Raw genomic sequence first — 25,193 nt, forward strand, 5'->3', positions numbered from 1 at the left:
ACACGTTTAAATTAAATTGTATGAAAGCATGTCATAAAAGGAATTTGCACCATTTCCCAAACCTTACGATACAGAAAGTGTCTTCCCTCTATGTAAAGATCCACCATTGAATGAAACCCCAAGGTGAGGCCTATGCTAGGAAGCATTCACACATCATCCTTAGTTGCTGGCTCAGGAGGGGACAAGAAACAAGCTGATCTTAAGTTAGACATCCTCCCCCACCTACAGAGGTCTTGACATCAGCACCGAGTTTCATATCACTACAATGGACTTATACAACCAGTATCCTCAATTTAATAAGCACAATATTTTCCCAAAAGAACAGAAGAGACTCAGGAGCAAAGACATACACTTGTACATTGTATACTGTCAGTCAGTGGCAGAACTGCCAGCTGAACCTGAGTCTGTAACAGCCCAGTTCTTCCATGAAGCACAAGCCTTGTATCTCCAGTGACTCAAGTGGTAAGGTTCACAACTTGTGCTCCCAGGCCTTGCAAATGGACTCACTGTACCTCATACAAGTGAGGATATTAAACATCTCAAGTTACCTGGAAAGAGAAACTTTATTTTAAAACCTTATCTCAGGAGATTTTTTTCTTCTATGGATAGCCTGAAAACCATAAAGGCAGAGACCACCAAAACACATTAGCTACCACACACTAGTCACACACATTAACTGGTAGTACTCGTATCACATTATTGCAATGCCTATTCATCTCAAAACCACAGGGAAAAAATACAGTCTAGCTTGTGGTTAAGGTTTCCTAAAAAGTCATAGGCAGTCTCTGAACACTCCAACAGATTTTCTCCAGAGCCTTCCCCTGAACACAGATGAACAAAATGGGCATGAAACTTCCAGGCAGGCCACTCTGCACTGCTGCTGGAACTGTGTCTCCTCTTGCATCTTTTAAAGCAGAGCACTACCTCCTACAGACAGGGGCTGCATCTCCTTTTTGCCTGCAAACAGGACAGAAACAATCAAAAGTCTGCTGGTGTCTGCAAGGTATCTGAAACTTCATCTCATGAGCCACCTTGCAAATACACTGGACTGCTATTCTGACTACCTACACAGAAAAGCTCAGTTGTGGTACAGACCTGTGGTTTGCGAACCTGGATTTTGTCATTACCACCTCTGTTTCACAGCCTCAGCAACCAAAGGTGGGAGAAGGGTTTGCTTTGCTGCAAGCTAAGAGTCAATGGCAGGCTCTCCAGTATTAATCACTCTTCACTATCATTCTCCTCTTATTCACATGAAATAAAATCCACACAGCTCCTTCACAGACTGGGAGCAGTACTAGTCGGCTAACAGGGACCTGCAAGAGAAGTTTTCTTCTTTCAAACCTAGACTATGCAATATGTTTGGGAAGGAGAAAATGGCAAGGCTCTGCCCTCTAGTCATTTCCCAAGAGCCCAAAATACTGGAGGCATAATTGCAATTAACTGCTGCTAAGGCTGCCAGCTCAGCAGCAACTAAACCCTTCCAATGGCTCCTGAGTGAATTCAGTATATTGGTTTTAGGAACTGGGTGAACAGACCAGACCCAGCAACTGAATACTGCCAATACACTTCTCCCTTCTTTAAACATCCTCCTTGAGACCTGGGGGAACAAAGCATCATTATCCTGCAACAAGAAGCATCTGCATGTGGCATTAGCTAAAGCACTGCATAAACAAGCAAGAGAGAAAACACCTTTTCCCCTGGAGCTAATCCCTCCAAGGGTACCTGCTTTCCCAGCAAACCTTTACACCAGCAGAAACTTAGTTCACACTCAGCTGCTCACAGTTCAGCAATGCAGACTGATGGTCTCTACCTTGTCATCTTCAGCCACACATGAAACCCACTGCGGGTGGTTTGATCATGTTCTTATATCTAAAGGGGCAAGGCTAGCAAGCAACCCACCCAGTCTCTCTTCCACACAGTGAGGAATCCTTCTCAACAGGAATTTGTGGAGCAGCCTCCATTCTTCTGGCAGTGTTATAGAAACACAAAGCAGAAAATGAATAGCGTGAAAAGTAACCGGGGACTTCCTCTCCACTACAGTCACCTTGCCTGCCAGCCTACTTCAGTCACACAGACAGATGAGGGCTCCCTCCCACTATGTCTGGTACAAGCACTTTCCTAACACTGGTTCTGTACCTCTCCCTCCAAACAGAGGTGACAATACTGCACACCAGGCTCTTGTGCTCAGTCAGATCACAGCAGGCCAAGGAAGCTCCAAACCAGCCTGGTAAGCGAAAGCTTCAGGCTGCCATAGCTGTGGTAGGCCAAGACTGCAGGAAGAGCAACAGCAACATGCCCCAGGAGCCAAGCTACCTAATGCAACTGCTGGTGAGGCAAATGGGAGAAGAAAGAAGGAAGAGCTTCTCCACATGAAGCAGGATACAATGAGAAGGAACCTCTCTACTACTGTTTCAGCAAATATTCTTTTATCTTCAGGGCAGTTCCTTTTCCATTCAGAGGGCAGAAGGGAGGCAGAGTACACTGCAAGTACCTGGGCACTGCTTTCCATCCAAGTCCCACAAGGTCTGATTTCTATAGCTCCAGAAATACCAAGTGGGAAAGAAAACTTATAAAGTCAAGTCAAAGGAAGCAGGAGAGAGGCATAGTCTTACCTCCTGTCTTGCCTTGGGTTTTTTGGGTTTGTTTTTGGTGGTTTTTATTTTTAAATTAAAGAAGAGACCTTCTGCTAACATGGTTTGGAGAACATTGTATCTGAGCACAAAGGACTGTTCCAGCTACCAGCAAGAATCAGAACAAGCTCCTGCTTGTAAAGGGAAGAAGGACAGCAGGCAGGAACCTAGCTTCCATGGGCTAGGAACACATGGTCATCAGGACCAGCACGACTGAAACAGGGACGCAGCTCAGTAGGGCTCAGCAGGGCCTACCCTCAGCACACCCACAAGGTAAGAGCTGTCAGGGAAGAAAGCCATTCTCCCATTCCACTTTTGGAAGCTCTGTTCAATATGCTGCGAGCTGAGCTTCCACACCTGCTCCACACTTCATTGGCAGTCCAGCAACTAGTTCAGAGGCCAAAGAGTACCAAAATCCACTAGCCCGTTGCCAAATTTCCCCTGTAGGATCACTTTGCTACTTTATCTGTGAACTAGGAACTAAATACAACCTCTGCCTTAATGGCTGGTGACTAAAGAACATAGCATCAATATTTAAAGCAATCCAATTCCCTTGACAGAAAGCAACATATTTGTGCCAAGTTTATTGTTCAAGCAGGTAAAAGCAGCATGCTTCAGTGATGGGTTTAGCCATTTTGTTTAGCCATTACTGAAAAGTAATTCCAGATCCTTTTGGATGAAAAGCACATCTCATCCTTCCAAAATCATATTATTTACTTTTGATCTAGTATCAAAGACTTTCAGGATATGTGTATCATTAACTATGCCAATCAGAAGAGCAGTGAATCTCCAAACCAACGATTTCAGTATATGTAGGGAAAAACATGCATTAAATATTTCTAGATCATATCTTGCAAGATCAGGAAGCAGGGGGTTCCTCCTAACAAGGACTTGCAAGAAGTTTTATATACAGATTAGTTCTAGACATCAGGCAAATAGCATTATCTGTATTGGAGTACATTAAACACTCCAACCCAAATATTCTAGACAAATACAGCCCCTACTGAAAGAAGACACTACTCAAGGCAAGGGACATTACCACAGTCCAAGGTCAACCAGGCCTAGGAAACCACATAAAGACTAACATGTAAAGCTCAACTGTCCATAGTGCAGACAGATCACTTATTGCTCATTACTAACAGAAGAGCATAAAAAAATAGGAGATCTACAGCTCCACTGGAACAGAACATTTATCTTCCCCTGACACTCCCCTTGCAGACTCCTGGTGCATGTGCACAAACTTGCTTTCAGCAGAAAGTTGGAGCTCACTGCATTAAGGAGAAAATTAGCTGTGCAAGTCAAATGAAGAGCATATGCTTCTTTTCAAGTTTCCTTTTAATCTTTTGATGCCAGATAAAAGGAAAAAATAAGATCCATCTCACAGGTATGCAACTGTTTCCAAAATGAGCACTGAACAGCAGAGATTCAAAACAGGCATAAAGATGAAAACAATATCCATATGCAGCTTAAATGTCATCCACAAACACCGAATCTGTCAGCGAGAAAGATTATGATCTTGGGGCAAAGGACCCCTCTCAGCCTTATCTGGGTTCAATCCCTACCTCCCTCCCTGCCAAGCCTCAACCTCAATTCAAAGGAACAGGATGCACCTCAAGTTCTTGCAAGAATTTGGACCCTACTCCAGGTCCTGGGACAGCCAAGTATCTGCTAATGGGCTCTTCCAAACACCTCATTCTCAGCTCTTCTATTTCCTACAAAACAGGGACCCTTTCAAATACAATGACACAACCCCCCTGACTGATCGATTACCCAGTATCGACCCAAGCAAATAATGTTCTGCACAAGGACACCCCTTTGTGACTGAAGCCTTAATTGCAAATCACAATCCAGCTTGTAATACTGGTCAGTCAGCTGCTCTCCTCAGAGACATTTATACCTATAATGACTCTATTCAAGTCAAATGAGATTCCAAATTTCCTCCAAAATAACCAAGAGCAGAATACAGGATGTCAAAACAGGCATTGTCTGGAAGCAGAGGGAACATCCTTCTCACACCACTGATCTGGGAAGGGCAAAGGAAACAGCAAAGACAAGAGAAGAAAAAACTGATTGAAAACAGCATCATCTGTCTATCATCAAGACACTTTTTTTTTTTAAAGAACACAGCCAAAGACCATGACCTCTTTACCCTACATTATTTGCATCAATAACAGATATTTAGAGTCAGAAGGGGCTCATTAGGTCAGTTAATCTGATATCCTATGTAATACAGCTGATGAAATCCCAAACAGTTCCTCCTACACTGAAACCAATTATTTTCTATGAATAAAACATTTCTTCTGGAACAGCATTAGGGCTTAATCTGATTTAAGATCTTCAAATCAAATAAAGGAAGATGATCAGAACTAAGGATTCTGACCAGCAATTTATTTTTTGTTAGATACAAACACTGCATACACCACAGTAAAATGAAGACACAACCATTTTTCTCATATGCCAAAAAAGGACCCTCCCACCCCAAGATTCACACACAATAGTTTTCAAGTTTCTGAAATGTACAGGGATCTACATACTTTCTATTAAGGATGTGGAACTCTACAGAGCAAGTTTAAGCCCACAGGCAAGCCTCACTTCCTTCAAGTTCTCTTTTATAGCTCCCTAAACAATAACACAAGTTCCACATGGCCCAGAGATCACAGGCTGGAAACTGGTGCACTCCAGCCAGAGTGCAAACAACCAGAGAGGGCTTGAGTTGTTCTCATATTAATTCCTATGGCAGTACAAAAAACACGAATAGCCCAAGAATATTTCTTCCCACCTTCTATTTTGTAAAAGCTTTATACAAAACAGCATCTTTCAAAGATGCCACATTCACACAATACCACGGTAACCAGCATGGAAGCCAAAATTTCTGATATAAATTCACATTTAATTGACTATAAAAGACTACCAATGTGTTTTTATTTTAAAACCACTAAAACTATCACAAGAAAATACAGATTCAAAAGCTTCAAATAGGGGGAGTGGAAAAATCATAAATTTCAATCACATACCCTGACTTCTGTAACAAGAGAGAATACAAGATTAGTTACCCCCCGATTACTTATTATTAAAGGTTAGCCTCAAAGGAAAGTCCCCCAGAGAAAAATGTCTATAAGAAACAAAATTCAAATGTAAATTAATCCTTATTAACATGTACACAAGTAACAGGCACAGATGTTATTAAAAGCATTTCAAGAGTTAAAACTAAACAAGACAGATCTTTCCCACATTAGCTGTGATGTTCATCCAAAATTAAGTCCCATTTCCCAAGAGCCTGCACATGGGCATGCTTTAAGCAGCACACTGCAGCAGGTGGGGTCAATTTGAGTTTGTCTGACTTTAATGGCAGCAGGATCTGGCTGTTAATTAAGCACCAGATTTCCCATTGTCCCAACCCTACCACACCTTTCCTGATTAAAAAAGGCAGCTTTTAAAGCATTTTTGTTTTAGTTGCTGCTCAGCCAAGTTTGGCTGCACAGAGCCTTTTTCTGCCCTATATTCACTTATGAGAACTGCTGCTTTTGCTTATCACAAGTGTCTTTCTGATCCCCAGAAAGCAAGCCCCAATAACACATTTCCTTTCCATCCTCTCAGCTTGAAAATGCCAGTCACCTACAACTGCTGATAGCCATGAAATAAACAAAAGAAAGATAAACAGGCTCAAGTCATCACCATGACCTCCCAGAAGTTTTTCCTGGCTAACCTCCCAGCCTGATAAACACCATCTCAAAGTTCTGGCCTCAACCTCTTCTCTTTGCCTGTGCTTACTTCACCCCAATTTAAAAAGGCACACCAGAACCTGTCCTCCTGCTCTGTTCCTCTCAGATTGTCACATGACAGTCACCACTGGATATCTCCCACAGCAAAAGCAGAGTCTATCTCACCCTCATCCTTCCCCACAGCCCCATTCCTCACATCAGCAGCTCCCTTCTCCTCCAAGCTCCTGGCTCATGCACTCCTGCTCAGATTCCCCAGAAGGCTTTATTCAGGCCTTCTGAACTGCCAGCATTGGCCTGTCTGCACAACAACTAGTTGAGACATGGCCACTTATACAGCTCCCCACACTTTCTCAGTAAATGTCTCATACATCCAAAGCTCATCAGTGTCTGAGGGCTGCAGCTGCACCAAATGAGCCCCTTTGGCTAGGAGCATGAGAGCAGCAGGACCATCCCAGCCACCCCTTCATGGCTAGTCCAACAGAATAATATTGATGTTGGACCAACGATCTTGGGCACATCGTAAAACACGCTCCTGCAAAACAATTGTGATAAATTTGGATTCTAGTTAAAAACAAAAAACATATAATACATAGAAGTCTGGAGTACCCACACAGAGTATCTAGCACATATTCCAGCAATTCAACCTGGTTCTCTCTAAATCAACTTTCCCTTCATCTCATTTCCCTCCTTTATGTTAGCTGAAAGGACTGGGGAACCCACGAGACCCACCTGACCTAGGTGACTTCACTACTACATCATGAGAAACCTGCTTTCCATAGACAAAAAAGTCAGTAAGCGACCCTCACACCACCTTTTGCATGACTTAGTTTTGTAACAGAGCTACCACCTAGAAAAGTAACCAACTCTTGTTCTTAAGTGTTTGTCCAGCTACAGCACTCTTCTACAATTCCCATGCACTACTTCCTCCTGAAAACAGCCACCAGAAAACTCTTTGAAAGATGCCTGTAAGATAGCCATTATTTACCATTACCCCGGATACCTCAGTGACAGCACAATGAAGGGTAAACAGCTGAGAAAAGACCATGTTAGTACCTAACACTCAGTTAAGACCTCTCCCCACCTAGGAACTTGAAGGATACTTTTCAAGCTTATTAAGTCTCTAACCTTGCAGTATTTCATGCAGACCTAAAATCCAGCCTTTCCCATTTGTCCTAAACACCTAGAAGTTCTCATGTGGTTCTCATTAGCTCACCTTTCTGCTATTACATATCCTTTCCCTTCCAGCTTTCCCAAACATTCCAGCTCTGCCCCATTTACATCACTATTGCTGTAGAGGAAATTGTCTTACCCTGGTACCTTGGCTAGGATGATCCTTCTTTTCACACCCCCATCCCTCTCTAGCAGTTCTGCGCATTGAAGTTCTCATCTCTCCACCTTCAAAGCACTGTCATTTGGCCCGAGATGTCAGCTCCTGCCTTCCCACTCATCTGTAGCGCCAGTTCCCATCACACCACTTCTAGGTGCAAGTTTTAAAACAAGAACCACTGCACTTTTCTCCACACATGCTCTCCTGCCTGGGAAAAGCTTCTCATTAATTGTAAAGTAGCTTACTAGAACAGGAAATTCCAGAAGAAACAGATGAAGTTGCATAGAGAGAATAGGACCTGAGCAACACAAAGAAAGAAGCAGAGCTTTTTAAAGGCAACAAGAAAGCTCAGATCTCAACAGGGACTGGAGCTGGTGGAGTCTTTCACAAGTAGACTTATTCACATAACTTCTTCACAGTCCAGCGACATTATACAGGTAACTTTCCAAAGACCTAAAGGGACAGAAGGTAGAAGAGGTGGACAGTAGACTACCAGGAAAGCCACCCAGGCTTGGAAGAAAAGCCTGGAAGAAAAGCTTTAGCCAGACAGACAAAAGAAGAACAAATATTCCAGTCTGTAAGAGCAGGTACGTCCTAAAATGTGTGTGCAGTTTCAGCTTTCCATACAACATCCAATCTTTGCAAGAGAAATTCCTTTTGGAGATCAAGCAGTTCAGCCATGCACGTAACAGCAGCACATCAATGGCACCCTTCATTCCTCAGGATAGAACACTGCAGCATTCTATCCCTCTGAACACCTCCCAGTTAAACAAGGTACACAACTATCTTTTCCAGGGTCTTAATTTAAAAAACTAGGAGTGTACCCCAGCATCTGCCCAAGAATCATTCTGTCCACAGCACTGAACAGGTAAGAACATGCACAGATACATTGTCTATTGAGGAGTATTGGTTTAAGTAACATGGTGCAACAGGACCGACTCCATCAGCTCTCAGCAGGATTCCCTCCAAAACTCAGGTACACTTTTTTTATTCCAGTGTGAAAGCTAGAGTTGTCTATATTTATAAAGCTACTATAGAAATTGGGTTCTTAACATGTCTGGCTCCATCAAACAACTTTGGTGATGGGCATACATCAATAAAAGCCTTTTAAACAGTGCTGAGCAAGTAGCAACCCGTTTATCCAAGCTCCCAACAGCGAGACATGAAGTCCTGAGCTGTTAAAAGCAGACATTTGTTCCACGTCACTGCACAAGCAGCGATGCCTCCATTTGCAGTAAGATTTCCAATTAGACCCAACATGACTATGTCACTTGATATTAGTCAGATGGAGAGTCATGCCAATACAAGGCAAGAATACTGTATTTTAACAGAATATAGTTCTTTGTGTGTCCATTAGAACTAAGACAATTAGCAGAAAGACCCAATTTCTAACATACAATTCGCAGTAAATGCAGCTATTACTTAAACAGTATAATTTGAAAATACACCGAGTAGAAGCAACTTTTGGTTTTCCATTTGCTATTACCAGGTTCTCAACCACGAGCTGACTGGCATGAACACTCTTACCCTGGCAAGGTGGTAACACCACAGTTAACCTTGCAATGCTTCCATGTCCCAAAAGAGATCCTGCCAGCCCTCACATTTGTGCACACGTCCTGCCTGTGTGAGCAGAGCCAGCCACAAGAAGGGTATGGCACGATGAGACTCTACTACTGAATTTTTTCATTGTTTCCACAAACCTCTCTCCAGAAAGCTACTTTTGGAGATGAAAAAGCATTACTAGGCATGAAAATTTTCTCTCTCACACTTAATGCAGGGCCCAAACCTACACATTCTTTCCTCTGGCTAAAATCCCAGCCACACTACAAAAAATTATCTTGCTTTCCACGCTCTGATAACTGGGACTCTTTGCTCTGATTCTTGAATACTCAAATGTTGCTTTGTTTTAAAGTTTCATATTTGGCACAAAAACAATAACAAGTGAGAAACATAGCAGGTTTTGTCTAGTTACAAAAAAAAAAAGAGATCTGATCTAGGAAGAAAGTAATCAACAATTTGTGGGAGGTAACATTCACTTGCAGAAAATCAGACTACACATCTCCACCATGTTCGACACCTTTCCTGCATTTATAATGATATGACCACAGAGCAGACGACACATGGGATACAAATACATGAGGTAGCTTTACACAAACTCACACATAGCACAGTCCAGCCATCAGAAACCTGGAGCTCTGAGCTAGCCAAGCAGCAGGAAAAATCTGACAGCACTGAGCCTCAACTAGATTGTCACTGGTACCCTGGGTGGCTCATCTTAGAGTCAGCTCACATACTTAAGACAAACCCAAACTGCTACACTGCCATCACTGGCATCCCAAAAGCATTTATATGGGAGTTGATTCACACAGGCACTTCTGACACTGAGACACTACTTCTGTGCTAACAAATTTTGTTAGAAAACAAATAAGAAACAAGTTTTAAGGCTTTGACTGTGAACAATGATATGGTGGATAAAACTAGATGAGCCGAACGGCCCTTGCAACCTGAATTACCCTGTGATCCTATGAGCTGATTCTACCACCATACAGGAAATCTTACCTTTCAGTCTCAAAATGGAATTCATGCAAAAGGAGGGCTGCCAAAGCTGGAATATCATATCTGAAACAAAGTATCCCTGCACCAGACTGCCTAGTCTAGTGGGCTGGTCCTCCAAAAACTAACACAGAGGTACTTAATGTTAAGAACACACTGGAAGGGTAAAAAAGATATATGTATTTTTATTACCATATATCAGGTATTGTTCAGTCTTATTTTTAAGGAAGAGATCCTTAAATTGTTTGTCTATCATTCATGTATTCTTCCCTCTCCCCACAACTTCTGAATTCTTTAACCAATTTTAACAAACTTCAACCTAACATGGTAGAGAAAATAGAGCTCCCAAAGATACTATGCTCTTACAAATAAGAGTAACCAAGCAAAAGAAGTTCCATTGAAAGAGACTTCAGCATGAAGAAAACCACAGCATTAGACACCAGCAAATCTACACAGAAAAAGCCAAAGGAAATTAAACTTCATAAAACTTCTCTGCTTACAAAATGACTTAATTAAAAAGAGAAAGTCAGAGGCAACTAGACCCCACTGCCAGTGGGACTGCCAGGAGGTGATTTTTCATGCTGAAGTTCAAAGGGTGAGAACAAGAATGGCTTTCAAGACAACTTCAAGGAATATTCCACAAAGATGACATGGAAGAGTGTGCATACTTTTAGCTGAGAAGCTAACAGGCTGGTGTTGGTGAGGGGACCCTGGGAGCTGAGGAATATTTCTTCCAGTGTGAAGATGACAACAGAACTCCACTGAGCCATTTAGAGACTTGCAAAAAAAAAAAAAAAAAAAAAATAAAGATGCCTGTAAACCCACCACTGCACCTAACTTCCAGTTCAGGCAATGATCCTCAGGCAGGAGTCACCATGTCAGGAAAAACGAGGATTCTCCCCTACTTACCCCACTACCTACTAAACACCAGGGGAGCTGGATCACACACGCATATGAGCAACTGCTAATTTTAATCCAGAGGTAACAGGCACATGATCCTCAGGCACAGCATGAGCAGTCTCTGTAAGTCACTTTGGGACTTCTGAGAACCAAAACCAGTACACTTTTTAAAATATTTGTGTTTATTCACAGTGTTAGAGCAGTTTTAGGCACAGTATCATACCTGTTCTACCATACAGACAAAGGACTGAAATGAACTTTCCCTATCATTGTGCATAATCCTGTTATTCTGTATTGTATATAAACTATTCAAAATCACCACAAGATCTATCTTAAAACCAAGTAGATGTCTTGTCCTTATCTATTCCTCTCCAAGAGTTTTCCAATGTTCTTGCTGCAGGCAACTTCCGTCTCACATCCAGACTAAATTAACTCACAGCCAGTTTATACCCGTTCGTTCTTGTGCTAACCTTGCCCTTTAGATCTAATAGTTCTTTCCCCTCCCTGATGTTCACCCCTCTGATGTATTTATAGACAGTAGTCTTATTCCCTTGCAGCCTTCATACTGTAAACTAAACAAGCTAAACTTTCAGTCTCCTCTGGTTAGGCAGGCTCTCCAATCCCCTAAACACCACACTAGCCCTTCCCTGCACCTGTTCCAGCTTGAATTCCTTCCTTGCAGACAGGCAACTAGCACTGTACAACACATGCCACAGAAGGGCCCAACAAGGCGCTGTACAATAGCATTAGTATGCCCTTATCCCCACAGAAATAAATCCCCAATAATCTTCCTTTGCCACCAATGCATCAGCTATGACCCTCAGCCTGCAGTCAAGCAATACACCCAAGGTTTCCCAAGAGCTAGCAAATTGTGTTAGACCTCCGCATAAACCCTAGTGACAAGCACTGAAGTGCTGCAACTGAAACACTATACCAGCATTAAAGGAATTGCTTTATCCTTTCAATTTAGTAACCACAATAGTTCAGTCACTTGTTGACCAGATTTTCAGTCCCAGAAGAGAGCCTGCTTGGCCTCACTAGCCACACTACCAAGCACCCAAGAGAAAATGGCTCTTAAAAAAAAAGCCATAAACAATACTCTTGCCCTGAGCCAGTCCCAGCACTAAAATCCTATGGGAACATAATATAAATTTGGTCAGAAAGCAAAATCAGGGGCTCAAATCTCTACAAGCCAGAAGGATATGAAAGGGAGACATTTACTTTGTATCCCATTTTTCTACTCATCTCTCACCACCCACTACCAGCGACCAAGATACAGAATACCAAGTCAGACAGACCTTGTGTGTGCCACTATGGAAACAAACTTCTGCCTTATTTATTTCAACATTGGGCCTCCGGTCTTCACACTCCCTTGGCATCCTGTAGGGTCTCACTATTTGATTTTGTAATAACCTTGGTAAACAACTGAAAGATACTGTTGTCTGGTACACTCAGGCTGACAAACTTTTTGGTTGTTTTATGTAAACAGTAGCACATCCACTGCATCCATTGTATATAAAAGTACCAGAAAGTATTACTACTCCACTACAGTTCTTCCCACACCAGCTGTAAAAGGAAAATCCTTCCTGCTACAACTAGTCATTATTACCTTTTAAGTGTTAAGAAAAAGCCACAGGAAAACTCTAAATGCTGACTTGCTACAGCAGGTTTTTTGGTTTTGGGGTTTTTTTTTTTCCCTGTCCTGAATATGAAGGATTGAAACTAGTATTAAATTTTATCTAGCCCAGCTGATACAAATCTCCTATTCTGCACTGCACCCTCTATGGCACTCCCCATACTGCTGATAGCAAATAGGCAAGAGCTGCACCATAATCCGATCAAACTACCACACAGAGCAGTAAGTGTTGGAAAGGCAGGCCCAACTATACAGCCAGAGAAAAAAAAATTGATCAGCTGGACTGGGAATTAACATCAATGCCTACAGGAAACTGGGTATCCCAGAGCCAAAACACTGCTCTTCTGTAAGTTTAAGGCAGGAAAACCCACCTATTGGGAGCATGCCAGCACAGGAGCCTAAAAATCAAGGACTGGGCACACTCTGCAAATGCAGTTCAAGCCCAATGAGTCTTTAGCCCTTCCTAAGATAGCTTTTCTTCCCACGAGAGGAGTCATCAGAAGCTGTTTTTGCCAAAATACCTTTTGCAGTATGGGCATAAGAATAGGCAAGGAATAGGCTCTACTCATAAGTCCAGATCTCAAGATCACTCTTCCTCCATAGTCCATCTCTCATATCTTTTGGGCATCAAAACTAATTTAATTCATTTTTATTAGCAATTACAGCTTCATGGTAAAGAGTTTTTCAGGGATGAAACTGCTAAATGAACGTGTGTATTACTGATCCTCACACACTGCCAGCATCCCAAAAGTCACCAGCTAACAGCAGCTGCTTGGAAACCCTTTACAAGTCTCTCTTTCTTCCCCAGATGGTGAAGTCTTTTTTTCCCCTGTACATTAAATACTCAACAAAACACACTTACCAAATTATCATATCAACCCATAACCATGCATGATAATTATTTCTTAAATCAGGATCTCTTCCACAGAATTTCAACCAAAATAAACACGGTATAGAGAACAAATGTATGCTTATAGTGAACAACCATTCATCAGCTTAAGTAACTCTAATGGATGCCACTTTAAACTAAGCCTGCACCATCTGTTCTACCCCTCAATTAGCAGAGCCAAAAAAAATTGTTCAATACACAGTTTAAGCAAGCCAGATAATTCATGTATGTAAGTTTTATTTCTCCTCAGCTCAGTGAAGTATGCTCTTGTAATGCTTGATATTCAGAAAGAGATCAGAAGGGAAGGCTGCTTTCTCTAACACTATCAGGAGTTTTGTCAGGGGAAATAAAATTTCCCTGCGATATTTCACCATGTAAAATTTCTCTGGAACATCTCACCATACATTTTATTTTAAAGATGTCTCTGTAAGTAACAAAATCAACTAGGAGCTAAAACAAATCAAATCTGAAATCCTGCACACCTGAACACAAACGAAGCTCAGGACACAGCCCTGCACAGCTCTCGCCCTGACAGACTGGGTCTACCAGCACAGCATTCAGCCAGGAGGCCTTTGCAAGTGGAATTGTCCTCAGCCACGCCGTGGCTGTTAACCATGTCAGTTCCTAACTCCCCTTTCATAGGCAAAGCCCAGTCCTGCAAGCTGCTGGGCACAGAGCCTCACACAGATCAAGCTGCACTGGGGCAAAGGGATCGTCCCATGCGAGGGTGAGATACTCTCCTTGGCAAGCATAGCCTGTGCAGCGAGAGTAGTGCAGCACCAAAAAATCACTACTTGCTAAAGTGCGGGGAAAAAAACCAAAAAGTTTCATCCAGTTCCTTACTGCAAACCCCCACCCAGTTTCACTTCAAACTGGCCTTTCCTACCACTCTGCAACATGAGAAAACATTGAATAGAACCTCTCATCAATTTGATGGACCTTGACCTGCCTGATGGCTCTGTCACCACCAAATCTCTAAGCTAAGTTCACTCTCCGGTGTTGCTAGTCAAAAAACAAACCAGCAGTACCAAGGGCTACTTCCTGTGTAAACCTCAACTCCAACAGCACAGGCCATACATCACAGGGAAGAGAAAGGTGCAAGAGACCTCAGCCCCATTACTAGATGGGGTGACAGTACAATACTCACCTGTTGTGAAGCAGGCAAGAGAAGGTCACTGCCCATCACCCTCAGTTCACCTTTAGGAATATCAAGCTAGTAGAAAACTACTTTAAGATCCTGGGCACATTCCTTTATGCTACACCTCAAAATGAAACATCAATGGCACATCATAGCCTGGGTACTGAGAAAGGCACATCAGCCACAGATGAGTCAGGAGATCCTGCATACTTAACAACAGCATTACTAAATAGTGCCACAAGCAGCTCAAAGTGAGATTGTTCACCAAGGAATTACTGATGATTTCAGCTGTCTCCCCTTGCTATAGGATTGTGAAGCTGAGAGGACATGCTGAAGCCCCTGACACTGCTGCACCGTTCTGCTTCATGTCTCAAGACAGCTCAGCGCAGGTCTTAGTTATTGTTCAGGGACTCAAAGCTCTGCAAAATAACTCTTTTTTGTTTAGCAGGGGAAGAAATGGACTCAGGCAGAACCACCACCCTTAAAACAGCACAGAAAGCAAACAAAGCACGTGAATAAACAAAACAGAGGCAGGGCTCCTCTTTGGTCTTCAGCATCCTGGAATACCTTCCCCAGCCCAACCTCAACAGTATACCCCACAACTCCTAGTGCCCACACAAACATGGGCCATCTGCTCTAAGTAACTGAGTTCCAGAGAAGACCGAGAGCTCTCAAAGACAATTCATCTTTTCACTCTGCACCATTCTTCTGTCTTTCACCTACCTATAAGTACTTCTGGGAAAACGCAGGCCAGGCAATGCCTGTTGGGTGCAGTTCAGGCGCACTCCTGGCAAGCACAGACATGCAAATGGCCTTGCACTGGACCTCGGTTCCTTGCTTCATATAACAATCATCATGTTTCCTTGACTTGAAAAGCATCCTGAACTATCCAAGTGCCTTCCGCACCTAAGGCAGCTGCCTGTTAACAAAGTAGGAATCAGTAACCAGGTCACAATGCCATTTGTTAGAAGAGTTTCAGAGTGCTGAGTGCTATCAGAAGTGTGTTAGGTCTCACTCGGTTTCACGTATGATACTTTTACAACTTTGACAGCACCAAGGAAAGAAGCATCTCTTTCGCCTCCATCATTGCTTTTTTGCTGCATCACTTGAAAGAGAAGATTGCATTGTCTCCAGTGCCGGTGCTGAGGTCAAGGACTTCACAAAATAGTGTCAGGTTAAAATAGAAATGATGTACAAAAGAACCACCAAAGCCTAAAAGTGTCAATGATGGTCATGACTTACATAGCTCAGACTTGTATGCCAATGAGGGAGAGACAGCTTGAGCCCACCCTGTAAAGGCATAGTAATTTCATCATCAGTTGAGGCTCCTTTTAATCCAAACTGAACTGGATTGCCTCAGAGATGTCACTTCTCTTTGGCTCACTGATGTTTCCTCAGTGATAACATACAAGCACAAGCGTTTAGTTAGAAGAGTCCTAGACATGCAGGAGCCATGAATCAACTGGATGCTGTCCCAAGATAATGGGTCTGTTATCCAAACCTAGTCTAATTCTGAGAGCATACACTTTATCACCTAAGTGTTAGGAAATTTCAGATCATGCAAATGATCTCAATCTTTGTTTTAAGCCGATACTTTTTCAAATGAAGGGAGGTGAGCAGAGAAACAGACTGCAAATATAATGGCTTTTTCAACCACGACCAAACAACTGCAGTTTAGCTCTCCAGATGGCTATTCTAGGCCAGTGATGCTTGGCCTTTCACTCTCAAGGTTGTTACACTAATCCATGAACTGGATCAGATGACACCAGCTACCCTGTTCTCACACCAGACAGAGCTGAGCTTCCGAACCCCCACGCCACAAGCAGTCAAGAAGAAAGGTGACAGTAACACAGATGCAGGCACTAAAACAAAAGGAAGATATTGGCATATGATGATACACTAAGCCTTGGTGGGATACTGAAGCAGACCTCACTACATCGCTAACCTCCAGGTAGTCGGCTTGCCCCACTCAGAGGTTTCACATCTTCTATTATACTCATTCACTGAGAAAACACCCTCCAGACATCCGAGACATGTCTCTGTTATGCTTACTAGAACTTATTAAACACAGCAAATGCTATCTATAGAACACGCACATTAATGAACAGCCAGCTCAGCAGCATGAGTTCTGGAACAGAGTCACTGCAGTACAGAAGTGTCACCAGTTTGTTACTGGAGAATGAATACCACAGTGAACACTGTAAGTGTGTAGTTCAACAGACAAAAGACTAGAAAGGGCAATAGAGGAGAGAGAGAACAAGTTATCCTAAAAGAAGTTCTGCACACTAAGTGTGATGCTGGAATTGCAAAGTACTGTATAGCTCTGTGATCCACATCACTTCAAAAAATCCATGCAAACAGCACATTTTGTAACAATTTCAAGTTTACTGTGCTTGGGTTACCTTTCCACCAAGAAACGTGAAAGTCTGTAAGAGAAAGCCAGTTAACAAGAAAAGTGGGAATAAGAATACGCAATGCTCTCGGAAAATTGTATGTACGCTGCTCGTTCATGACAGCAAACTAAGATTTCCTCATGTGCTCTGCCAGAATGGATCCTCTATTGAGACTGTACTGGATTTGGTGGTTTGTTGATTTGTTTTGTTTTGTTCCTACATGCCAAACAGCTTCTACCACAGCTGCTTGTTGACAAAAATGAAGAGGAAAAAATGCAGCTGTGCAGAACACATTGACCAAGACACTGCAATCTCACAACCACTTCAGTCAAAATTTCTGTTAAAAATAGTTTAAATTAATCTGAGGATGTTGAGCTCCAGAGCACTTGCAACCTATATGGCTAGTCTGTCTTTCACTTCTACAACAAAGAACTCCAGTACAACTCTCAGTTAAGTATCTTCAGGCTCAGCTCTGTAGGAACTTCTAACTCTCAGATTTTTCTGGACTTGTCAGAAAGGAACAGAGTCTCCTACTACATCCCACACAACAGCCCAAGAACCCTATTAAACTCAGAGTGCCTCTGAAGAGAGCAGGACAGGAGTTTTCCAAGCTACAGCTGAGAACCCTTCCCCACTCCCACATTACATGGGAGCAGTAGGACTTCCTCACTAAGACCTGTAGGGAGATGAAGCAACATGACAGGGATAACAAGGCAGTGGAGTTCCATGTCCTACGAACGCACTGCAACACTGTCAAATTCAACAGAACATACATACACATGCACAATACCATTTCCTGAGCTAAGTGCAATAGATCAATTTAGTTCAGTTGCCCACAAAATAAGCAAAAAAAGTCTAGCAAGATTTAATGACAGTGAAAACTACTGCTGTTTACATATGCTGTTTGCAATTTTATAAACTTTTTTCATATGGCAGGAAACCATCAACATTGCTAACTACTGGGATGATCAAAGCATGCCACCAGCACACAGGTACACAAAGAAACTAGGATATCACAAAGTATGCATGCCAAATGTAAATCCATTTATTAAAACTCCATCTACTGAATTCTTACTGCCTCGAGTCCTCAATATCGTATTGGTTATCAACTACCAAGAAATGGGACAAGAATGGTTGATTCAGCATAATTATCAGCTTACAGAACAGTATATTAGAAAGTCTACTACACAGCTTTCACTTAGATCAAGTAGCACTTGACATTGAAACTTCTGACTGTAATCATATTCCATCTGACAAATCTTACCTTATAATTGCTGGAATTTACCCATGAAGTGGCCAGTCCATCAACCATTTTATCCAGCATAGTCTGATCATGTTCAAGATCAGCTGACTTCTGTTTATCTGAGAAGTAATCTATCAATTCCTGGCCAACCTGAAGTCTCTTTCCAACATCCTTCTGCAGCACTTGCGCTAAGCAGTACTCCATAGTGGGCTCCATAGTGTCTTAGAAATACAGCACCAGCAAGAAAGCTAGAGGGCAGTAGGTCCGAAAAATCCCTCTATAAACGTACGCAGGAGGTTGCCTCTTTGTTAGATGAAGGTTACTGAGGGTCTGGGTTTCAAAGATGCAATTCTGAGAATGACAACAATGCACCATGTGTGTGCGAACAGCAGCTGGCAGGATATTAAAAGTCCAATTTAAATAACTAGTAATAGATGAAGCAACGAGCAGTGCTGTACTGTTGAGTCTGCAATAATTCCCAATTCAGCAGTCCATTCTGAAAGAAATGAAAAAGAACAGTATTATAGGTTAAATTAAGACTGGAACAAAAAAAAGATCGAAAGCATGTCACAAAATAGGTTATTCATATACAGCTGCGAAGCTGTGATAAGCTGGATAAGAGCAGCATTGTTCTATTTTAAGGAATCAGACAAGGTAGGTCAGGACAAAAACCTTTGGTTATTCTTTAGAACAGCAGTTACCCATCAGTTCCCTAGAAGTTTTAGGGACAGACAACAAATCTGGGGCTTAAGTAACAGCTGATTAGTAATCAATATCATTGCAACTAGCACCATCACCATTCACCCACAAAGGTGGGGACAAAATCCTTAACAGGTCACCAGGAAAACGCATCTGCTTTAAGAAGCGAAAGCAGGAAGAGGTCTGGATCCTGTTTTGACTGTTAGCCTTCAGCAATCAATGCCATCAGCTGGCCAGCCAGATACAGCAGTAACACTGGGCTCCAGGAATGTAAAATGAGCAGTTTTCAAAAACTACGTGCTCAAGCTGTTTCCAGGCTGAATTCTGTTACATCCCAACTACACACATCCAGGAAAGAGCACTCACACAGCCTAAATGCAGTTCAACCAACAGTGCCTGTGGTGTCCCGAGAACCAAGGCCATACACAAGAAAGGCCAGGCCAAGCTTTCCTGCCACTGAGACGCACAGCATCATCTCCGAAATAAGCTTTTGGCTTAAGAGGAAAAAAATGGCTACATATCTGGGGTTTGGTTATGTTCCTCAACCCTAGAAACTCTCCTGTCCAAGGACTCCATTAGGGACCCAGCTACAGCTTTTTTTTGTTTGTTAGTTTTTTTGTTTTTGCCCTTCCATCTGCAGCCAAACAAATCCCTCCAGGCAGCCAGGGAACAGACCCCAGGCCTGTCCTCCACCCTTGCACAGACCAGGGCTCCCAGCATCACCATACTGCTTCCTGAAGCACTCTCTCATCACAGGTTAGCTCTTTTAGGAGGGGATGATAAAAATCCAGTGTCTTTTTGTTTCCTGTCTAATAATACCCAAAGCTAGAAATCTGCCCTACTTTTTCCGCCAGCATGAAGAAAGCAGGTCAAGCTCAGAGCAAGGGAAGAGGCTGTGGAGCAGACACCTGGTTCAATAAACAACTGGAAGGAAGCTGGAGGCACTAGTTCACTAATTGGAAGCACTGGGGCAGCAAATCTAAATACCTTCTGTTTGAGCAAATAAGGCCTTCACAAAAGTCTTAATAAAACAAAGTGGATCTGACAGCAGATGAGATGCACACAAGAACCCTAGCCTGGAAACGAAGGCACACCTCACACAGCAGACTATTTCAGTTCATTATCTCACCTCCGTCCTCCTTGGCCAGACATGCAAACTGCCACATCTCACCAACACCACGCATAGCATCCAGATGCAGCACAGAGGCTTGTGGTCTTGAGCTTCCCTAACCCTACAAGGGCTGCCAGACATGTCCCAGCCGCCTGCACTGCTTATTCATCAGGCAGGAGGAGTCACCAGAGAGCAGGTCCCTCTGTTCCAGGCAGCCAGTTCAAATCCCCACTGGCTGACATCGATCAAAACTGGTTCTGTACATCCAGGGACTCACCTCAGCCAACTGCCTGGCAAATCCTACCATCAGCCAGAAGGGATTGTTTGTGCCTGTAGACTTAACTCCCTCCTCACCAGCAAAAGCTCACCCCCCAGAGCAGCAAGGAAGCATTAGCTGCAACTGCACACACAGCACCTAGGGTTTTAAATTAGTGCCATGATGGCTTACTGCTAGTGACCACTGCCCCAATCTGAACTGTCTAAACATACCAAACTCTCACCATTTTGCTTCAAGTCACTTCAAGAGTGATTTGACTTCAGATTCTAGAATTGTCAATACCACTCCCATCAATACTCTTAGACCAATGCCTTTTTTCTTTCTGAAAGGGACACATTGGTTCCAAACTAGAGGAAAGCCATGCCTTTTCTTATTGCTGCAGCTACAGTTTCTCACTTGTTTCAGTTTAGCACAAAAGCAGTGCTCTGAGCTTTCCCATCCTCAGCCAAAATGGTTCATGACATGGCTCCAACTACCCATGGCAGCACAGGCAAAAAAAAACAGGGCTACTTCAAGCAATCATAAAAGCGCAGCAGAAGTTTTCCTCTGAGTCTCCCTGTCTGTACCTTTGAACATTAGCTCCTGCCCTGCCCTCTAGCATGGGTTGGTCTTGCTCCTTGCTGCAGGTACTCCAGTTGTGAGACAGTATTACATACAGGAATCTAAGCATCTAACAGAAGGGTTTTCACACAGTAGGGCAGCATTTCACTGGACACCTCACTAGCAGAGAGCTACTAGAGAAAGGGCAGGTAAGTAATATTTAGCAGCTACCATGTTCTAGCTGAAACCTTTCAAGTTAGCTGTGTGGTTTGCTTCTGGACTCCAGAAGCTGCACACTTGTTCAGAAGGGGATTCTTCTGTTAAGCTGGATATAACATGGTGAAGAAAGTCCCCTAATTGGTTTTAAAATGGAAATGTGGAACTTGTTTAAACTTGAAAATTCAGATTACAGGAGGGTGTAAATGACTGTTAGTTACCACAGAATAGCCATTTTTTATTAACTTCACACATAGACAAGTCCCAACACATCCAAGAAACCATTAGCTGGCCATACTGCCATGAGAAAGGAACATTCAAAGTTTCAAGTCTTTCTTCTATGTGGTTTTCATTTAAGAGTTTGTAAGCCTTTGCCTACAAGGACAGAAACAATCTTTTAAGCAAACTAATATAAACAAATTATTTTTGAGTTCCTCATGTTTTAAACATGTGAAAAAAGGCACAGGATAAAAATTATGGTGCACTATAGAAGATCAGATTTGTGTCATAATCTTGAGGATTGTAGTCTAAAGAAGATCCACTATACATTACGGCACCACCATCAAATGCATACAGGGGAGAAGAGCCAGAAATACCTTTGAATCCTGGGGAAAACAGTAAGCCAAGAGGAAAGGCTCAGGCTGGCTTGCGTCTACCAGCCAACAGGTGTTTAAGTTGCACTTTTTTTAACTACAAAAAAAAAAAAAGAGCTTTTCCACACATGTTAGGAAGTCTGTTGACTCCCCTCTTCCTCACAGAAGGAAGTGGAAAAAATACCACCTGAGAAAACCAAGACCCAAGCTGACAAAAAATTACCCTCCCAGGCAATGAAGCATATGGCTGCTATACCCCATCAAGTTTGAAATCAACTGGGCAGATGCTCCCCACATAACAAGCTTTGGAAAACACAAAGCCACAGTCTCAGTCCCAGTGGTCCATTTCTGTTCCTGCAGAATTTAAATGCCATAGTTTTCAAGTAGCCAGTGTTACAAGATACAAACAACTTAGGACTAGGATTTTCAGTACAGCCTCTTCCCACAGAAGCACAGTCATGCAGAAGTCAAAACTAACAAATAAGTGGCACAGGTCCTGTCTTTGGAGCTCCTCCAAGTTTTGAGAAGGGTTGCGAATATAGGCTCCAATTCAAGGGTTTTCTCCAATCTTCCTGCTAGGCTTGTGGTTTGCATGCAAGAAGACAGGCTAGGCTACATCTGAATGTCAACATGTAGACAAGATAATCCAAGAGAAAAAAAAATATTCTCCCCACCACCACAGCTCTGTCACTGCAAAAACAGAGTTCCCTCTTTCACTAATAAGCCATCAAAACTATGTGCTTAGTCAAAACCTCTGCCAGTAACACCTAAATTTTCCATCAAGAGCTATCCAGCAGAAAGCCACTAGGGAAGATTAAGTTTAACGCCAGCTTGGAGCTCAAAATGATGAATTTAAAGGAGAAAGCTGACAAAGATTGAATAGCCCAAAGTTACTCATCCTAGATACTACGACCATAACACCATAAAAGCTGGTACAATTCACAGCAAAGCAACTGGCTCAGCACATAGAATAAGTCAATCCAAACAGTAATATATATAAAGGAAATACTTGTTACCTAAGATGCTGTGGCAACATTAAACTGAGTACATAAGCCAATGAACTTTTTTCAGTGCTTAGGAGAACCCCACTGACCCCAGACTAAGTGAAACTGCATTATTTGCAATTCTCACCTAAGACTTTATCTTAGGATAACTTTACAAGAAATTTTAAATCTTCTTCCTCTTGCAATGAGGAAGGAAACCTGAAGTGTAAAGAATGCAATACTACTCTCCCGGGGGCTTGTCTATACTTAGGACCTCTTCCAACATCACTATTTGACTTTAAAAATTATGCTCCACTCTCTTCTGCTCTAGTCATCAGGTTATCATCTTTGTCACGTTTCACAGTCATCTTCATTTACCAACCAACCAGTGCAGTCCACAACCTCCCCAGTTAACTGCTCTAACACAGCTAACTCAACACACAAGTTTGCAGAGAGACAAAATATTGCTGCCAGCCACGATCACTGGACACAAAAGCCAGGGCCACTCAATAACCAGGCCTTTCTAGTCACCTTCCTGAAGGTACCTCTGTACCTGCTTCCAGCCAGGAAACTTGCCAACAACTTGTAAACGTGGCAACACTTCTTTGGTGTTTCCCCCCCCCGCCCCGCCCGATATGTGGTTAGTTGTAGCCTAGCAGTTGTAGAAATAACACAGCAACACAGTTGTACCAGCAACCCTCCTTCTTCACAGGTCTCAGGACCTAACTGCATACCAACTTCAGTTTAAAATTAGTTCAAGGTACATTAGACAGACATGTCCTTGAACCTTGACCTTCCACAACAAAGAACTCCTCCTTCAGGAGATCTCCACCCTAGTCAAGTCCAGCAATTTTTTAAGTATAAAAGCTACCAGGCATCAGACCTGCAAGTAGTTCACCGCTACTGGAAGGTGGGCAGCGTAAATACTTAACTATTGGGTTTGCCAGCCAAGGCCCCTCGGGCAAGGAGTTCAGAGCAATTAGAACAGCACCTAGAAATCACATACTGCAAAGACCAAATGGACACTTCATCAGCAAGGCAGTGTCAAACTGCAGCTCTGCACAAAGGGTGGAAACTCTCAACCCCTCTGTCCACTCATTCTCCTCTATTTTTGCCCCAAACAGTGCAGCTACCCCCTGCCCAGAGGAGATTTGGTATCAGGCCTTTACAAAGTACGACACTCACTAAGCACTCAATCTACTCTACCCTCCATGTGCAAGTAGCAGTGGACAAAGCAGCTGTACTGACAGTCTCTAAGCTCAAAGTATTCTTAGTTGTTCAAACCCTCTGAGAGAATGAGGTGGCAAGTAAAACATCAAGTGTCCTACTTGAAGAAGAAAACAACCTTTTTCTGGAGCCAAAGGCAGTTCACAAGAGACAGCCACCCAGCCACTGACAGATATGCTCTCCCTTCTGTTGACCTGCCTCCATAAGTAGGCAATAATGTTTCTTTAGTGCCCAGGAATATTGCACAATCACTGTGATTGTTTTAAATCAGTAATTATTGTTACCTTGCAGTTGAGCCTCCCCCTAATCCAAAGATGGTTATCTTAGATTTCCAGCATGACAACTCATGCTTTTCTAATTAGCTGACATGACAGCCCTGTGCTTACCTCAGTGCACTGTCTCTTGACTGCATTTGATGCAAAGACTCCTTCCACACCCCCTATACAGTAAGTTTAACTGTCTTCAGACAGAGTAGCCAGCACACCTCTAGTACTCACCAGTACAGCCTCGCTGATAAGCAAAGCACTGCCTATGTAGATGCAGCTTCCTTGCTGGAATTGTGATTAGGTCTGCAACAGAGGGTTTCTTCCTCCTCCCACAGCACCAGCCACAGTAAGGAAGCATTTGTAAAACTCCCTACTGTTGCAGGCAGTTCACCCTCAAAAGAACCATGTCTGGCTGAAGGCTTGCTAGGACTCTGCTAAATATTAGCTGGTTCTTCAAACTTGCTTGGAGTCTATTAAGGGGTTCAAGTTTAAAGTACAGACAGTTACCAATCTACACCAGGGCACAACTTCACTGCCATGAGGAAAACAAGCAGATTTCTAGAATGAAGACAGCTGAAAGATTTCCAGGGCTTAAGCTAAGGCCTTCTAGACCCCCACCAATCCTTCTAGGACAGATGCTAGCTGTCAAAGTTACATTACCCTACCCTGGGTAAGATGAGAGAGAAGCTTCAGTTAACAGGAATTCTTACGCCTCTGCTAAAGGCTTGCATCGCTGCCTCGGTAACCAAACACCTCATACAGAGCCACCGATTTCAGCAAGGCATCAATCTTCAAAAAATCTCCACAGTAATGAAGCTGCAGCAAATCAAGATGACTTGCAGGTCACCTC

The 25,193-nt window shown here is 42.8% G+C and overlaps 1 protein-coding gene across 4 annotated transcripts in view; it reads right to left on the reverse strand.

Moving 5' to 3' along the window:
* The window catches only part of CLASP1 (cytoplasmic linker associated protein 1), a 176,912-nt gene extending 154,958 nt beyond the window's left edge, over positions 1 to 21,954 (reverse strand). For all 4 annotated transcript variants that reach the window (XM_010568686.1, XM_010568695.1, XM_010568680.1 and 1 more), the window contains exons 1-2: positions 21,871 to 21,954; positions 18,453 to 18,927 (exon numbers count right to left, since the gene is read on the reverse strand). In XM_010568686.1, coding sequence (XP_010566988.1) covers positions 18,453 to 18,647 — 195 coding nt within the window. In that variant the 5' untranslated portion in view covers positions 18,648 to 18,927; positions 21,871 to 21,954. The remainder of the gene's footprint in view (positions 1 to 18,452; positions 18,928 to 21,870) is intronic.
* Between the last annotated feature and the right edge of the window lie 3,239 nt (positions 21,955 to 25,193).

Source organism: Haliaeetus leucocephalus, unplaced genomic scaffold (assembly GCF_000737465.1).
Source record: "Haliaeetus leucocephalus isolate CR32 unplaced genomic scaffold, Haliaeetus_leucocephalus-4.0 Scaffold1, whole genome shotgun sequence".
Classification (NCBI taxonomy): domain Eukaryota; kingdom Metazoa; phylum Chordata; class Aves; order Accipitriformes; family Accipitridae; genus Haliaeetus; species Haliaeetus leucocephalus.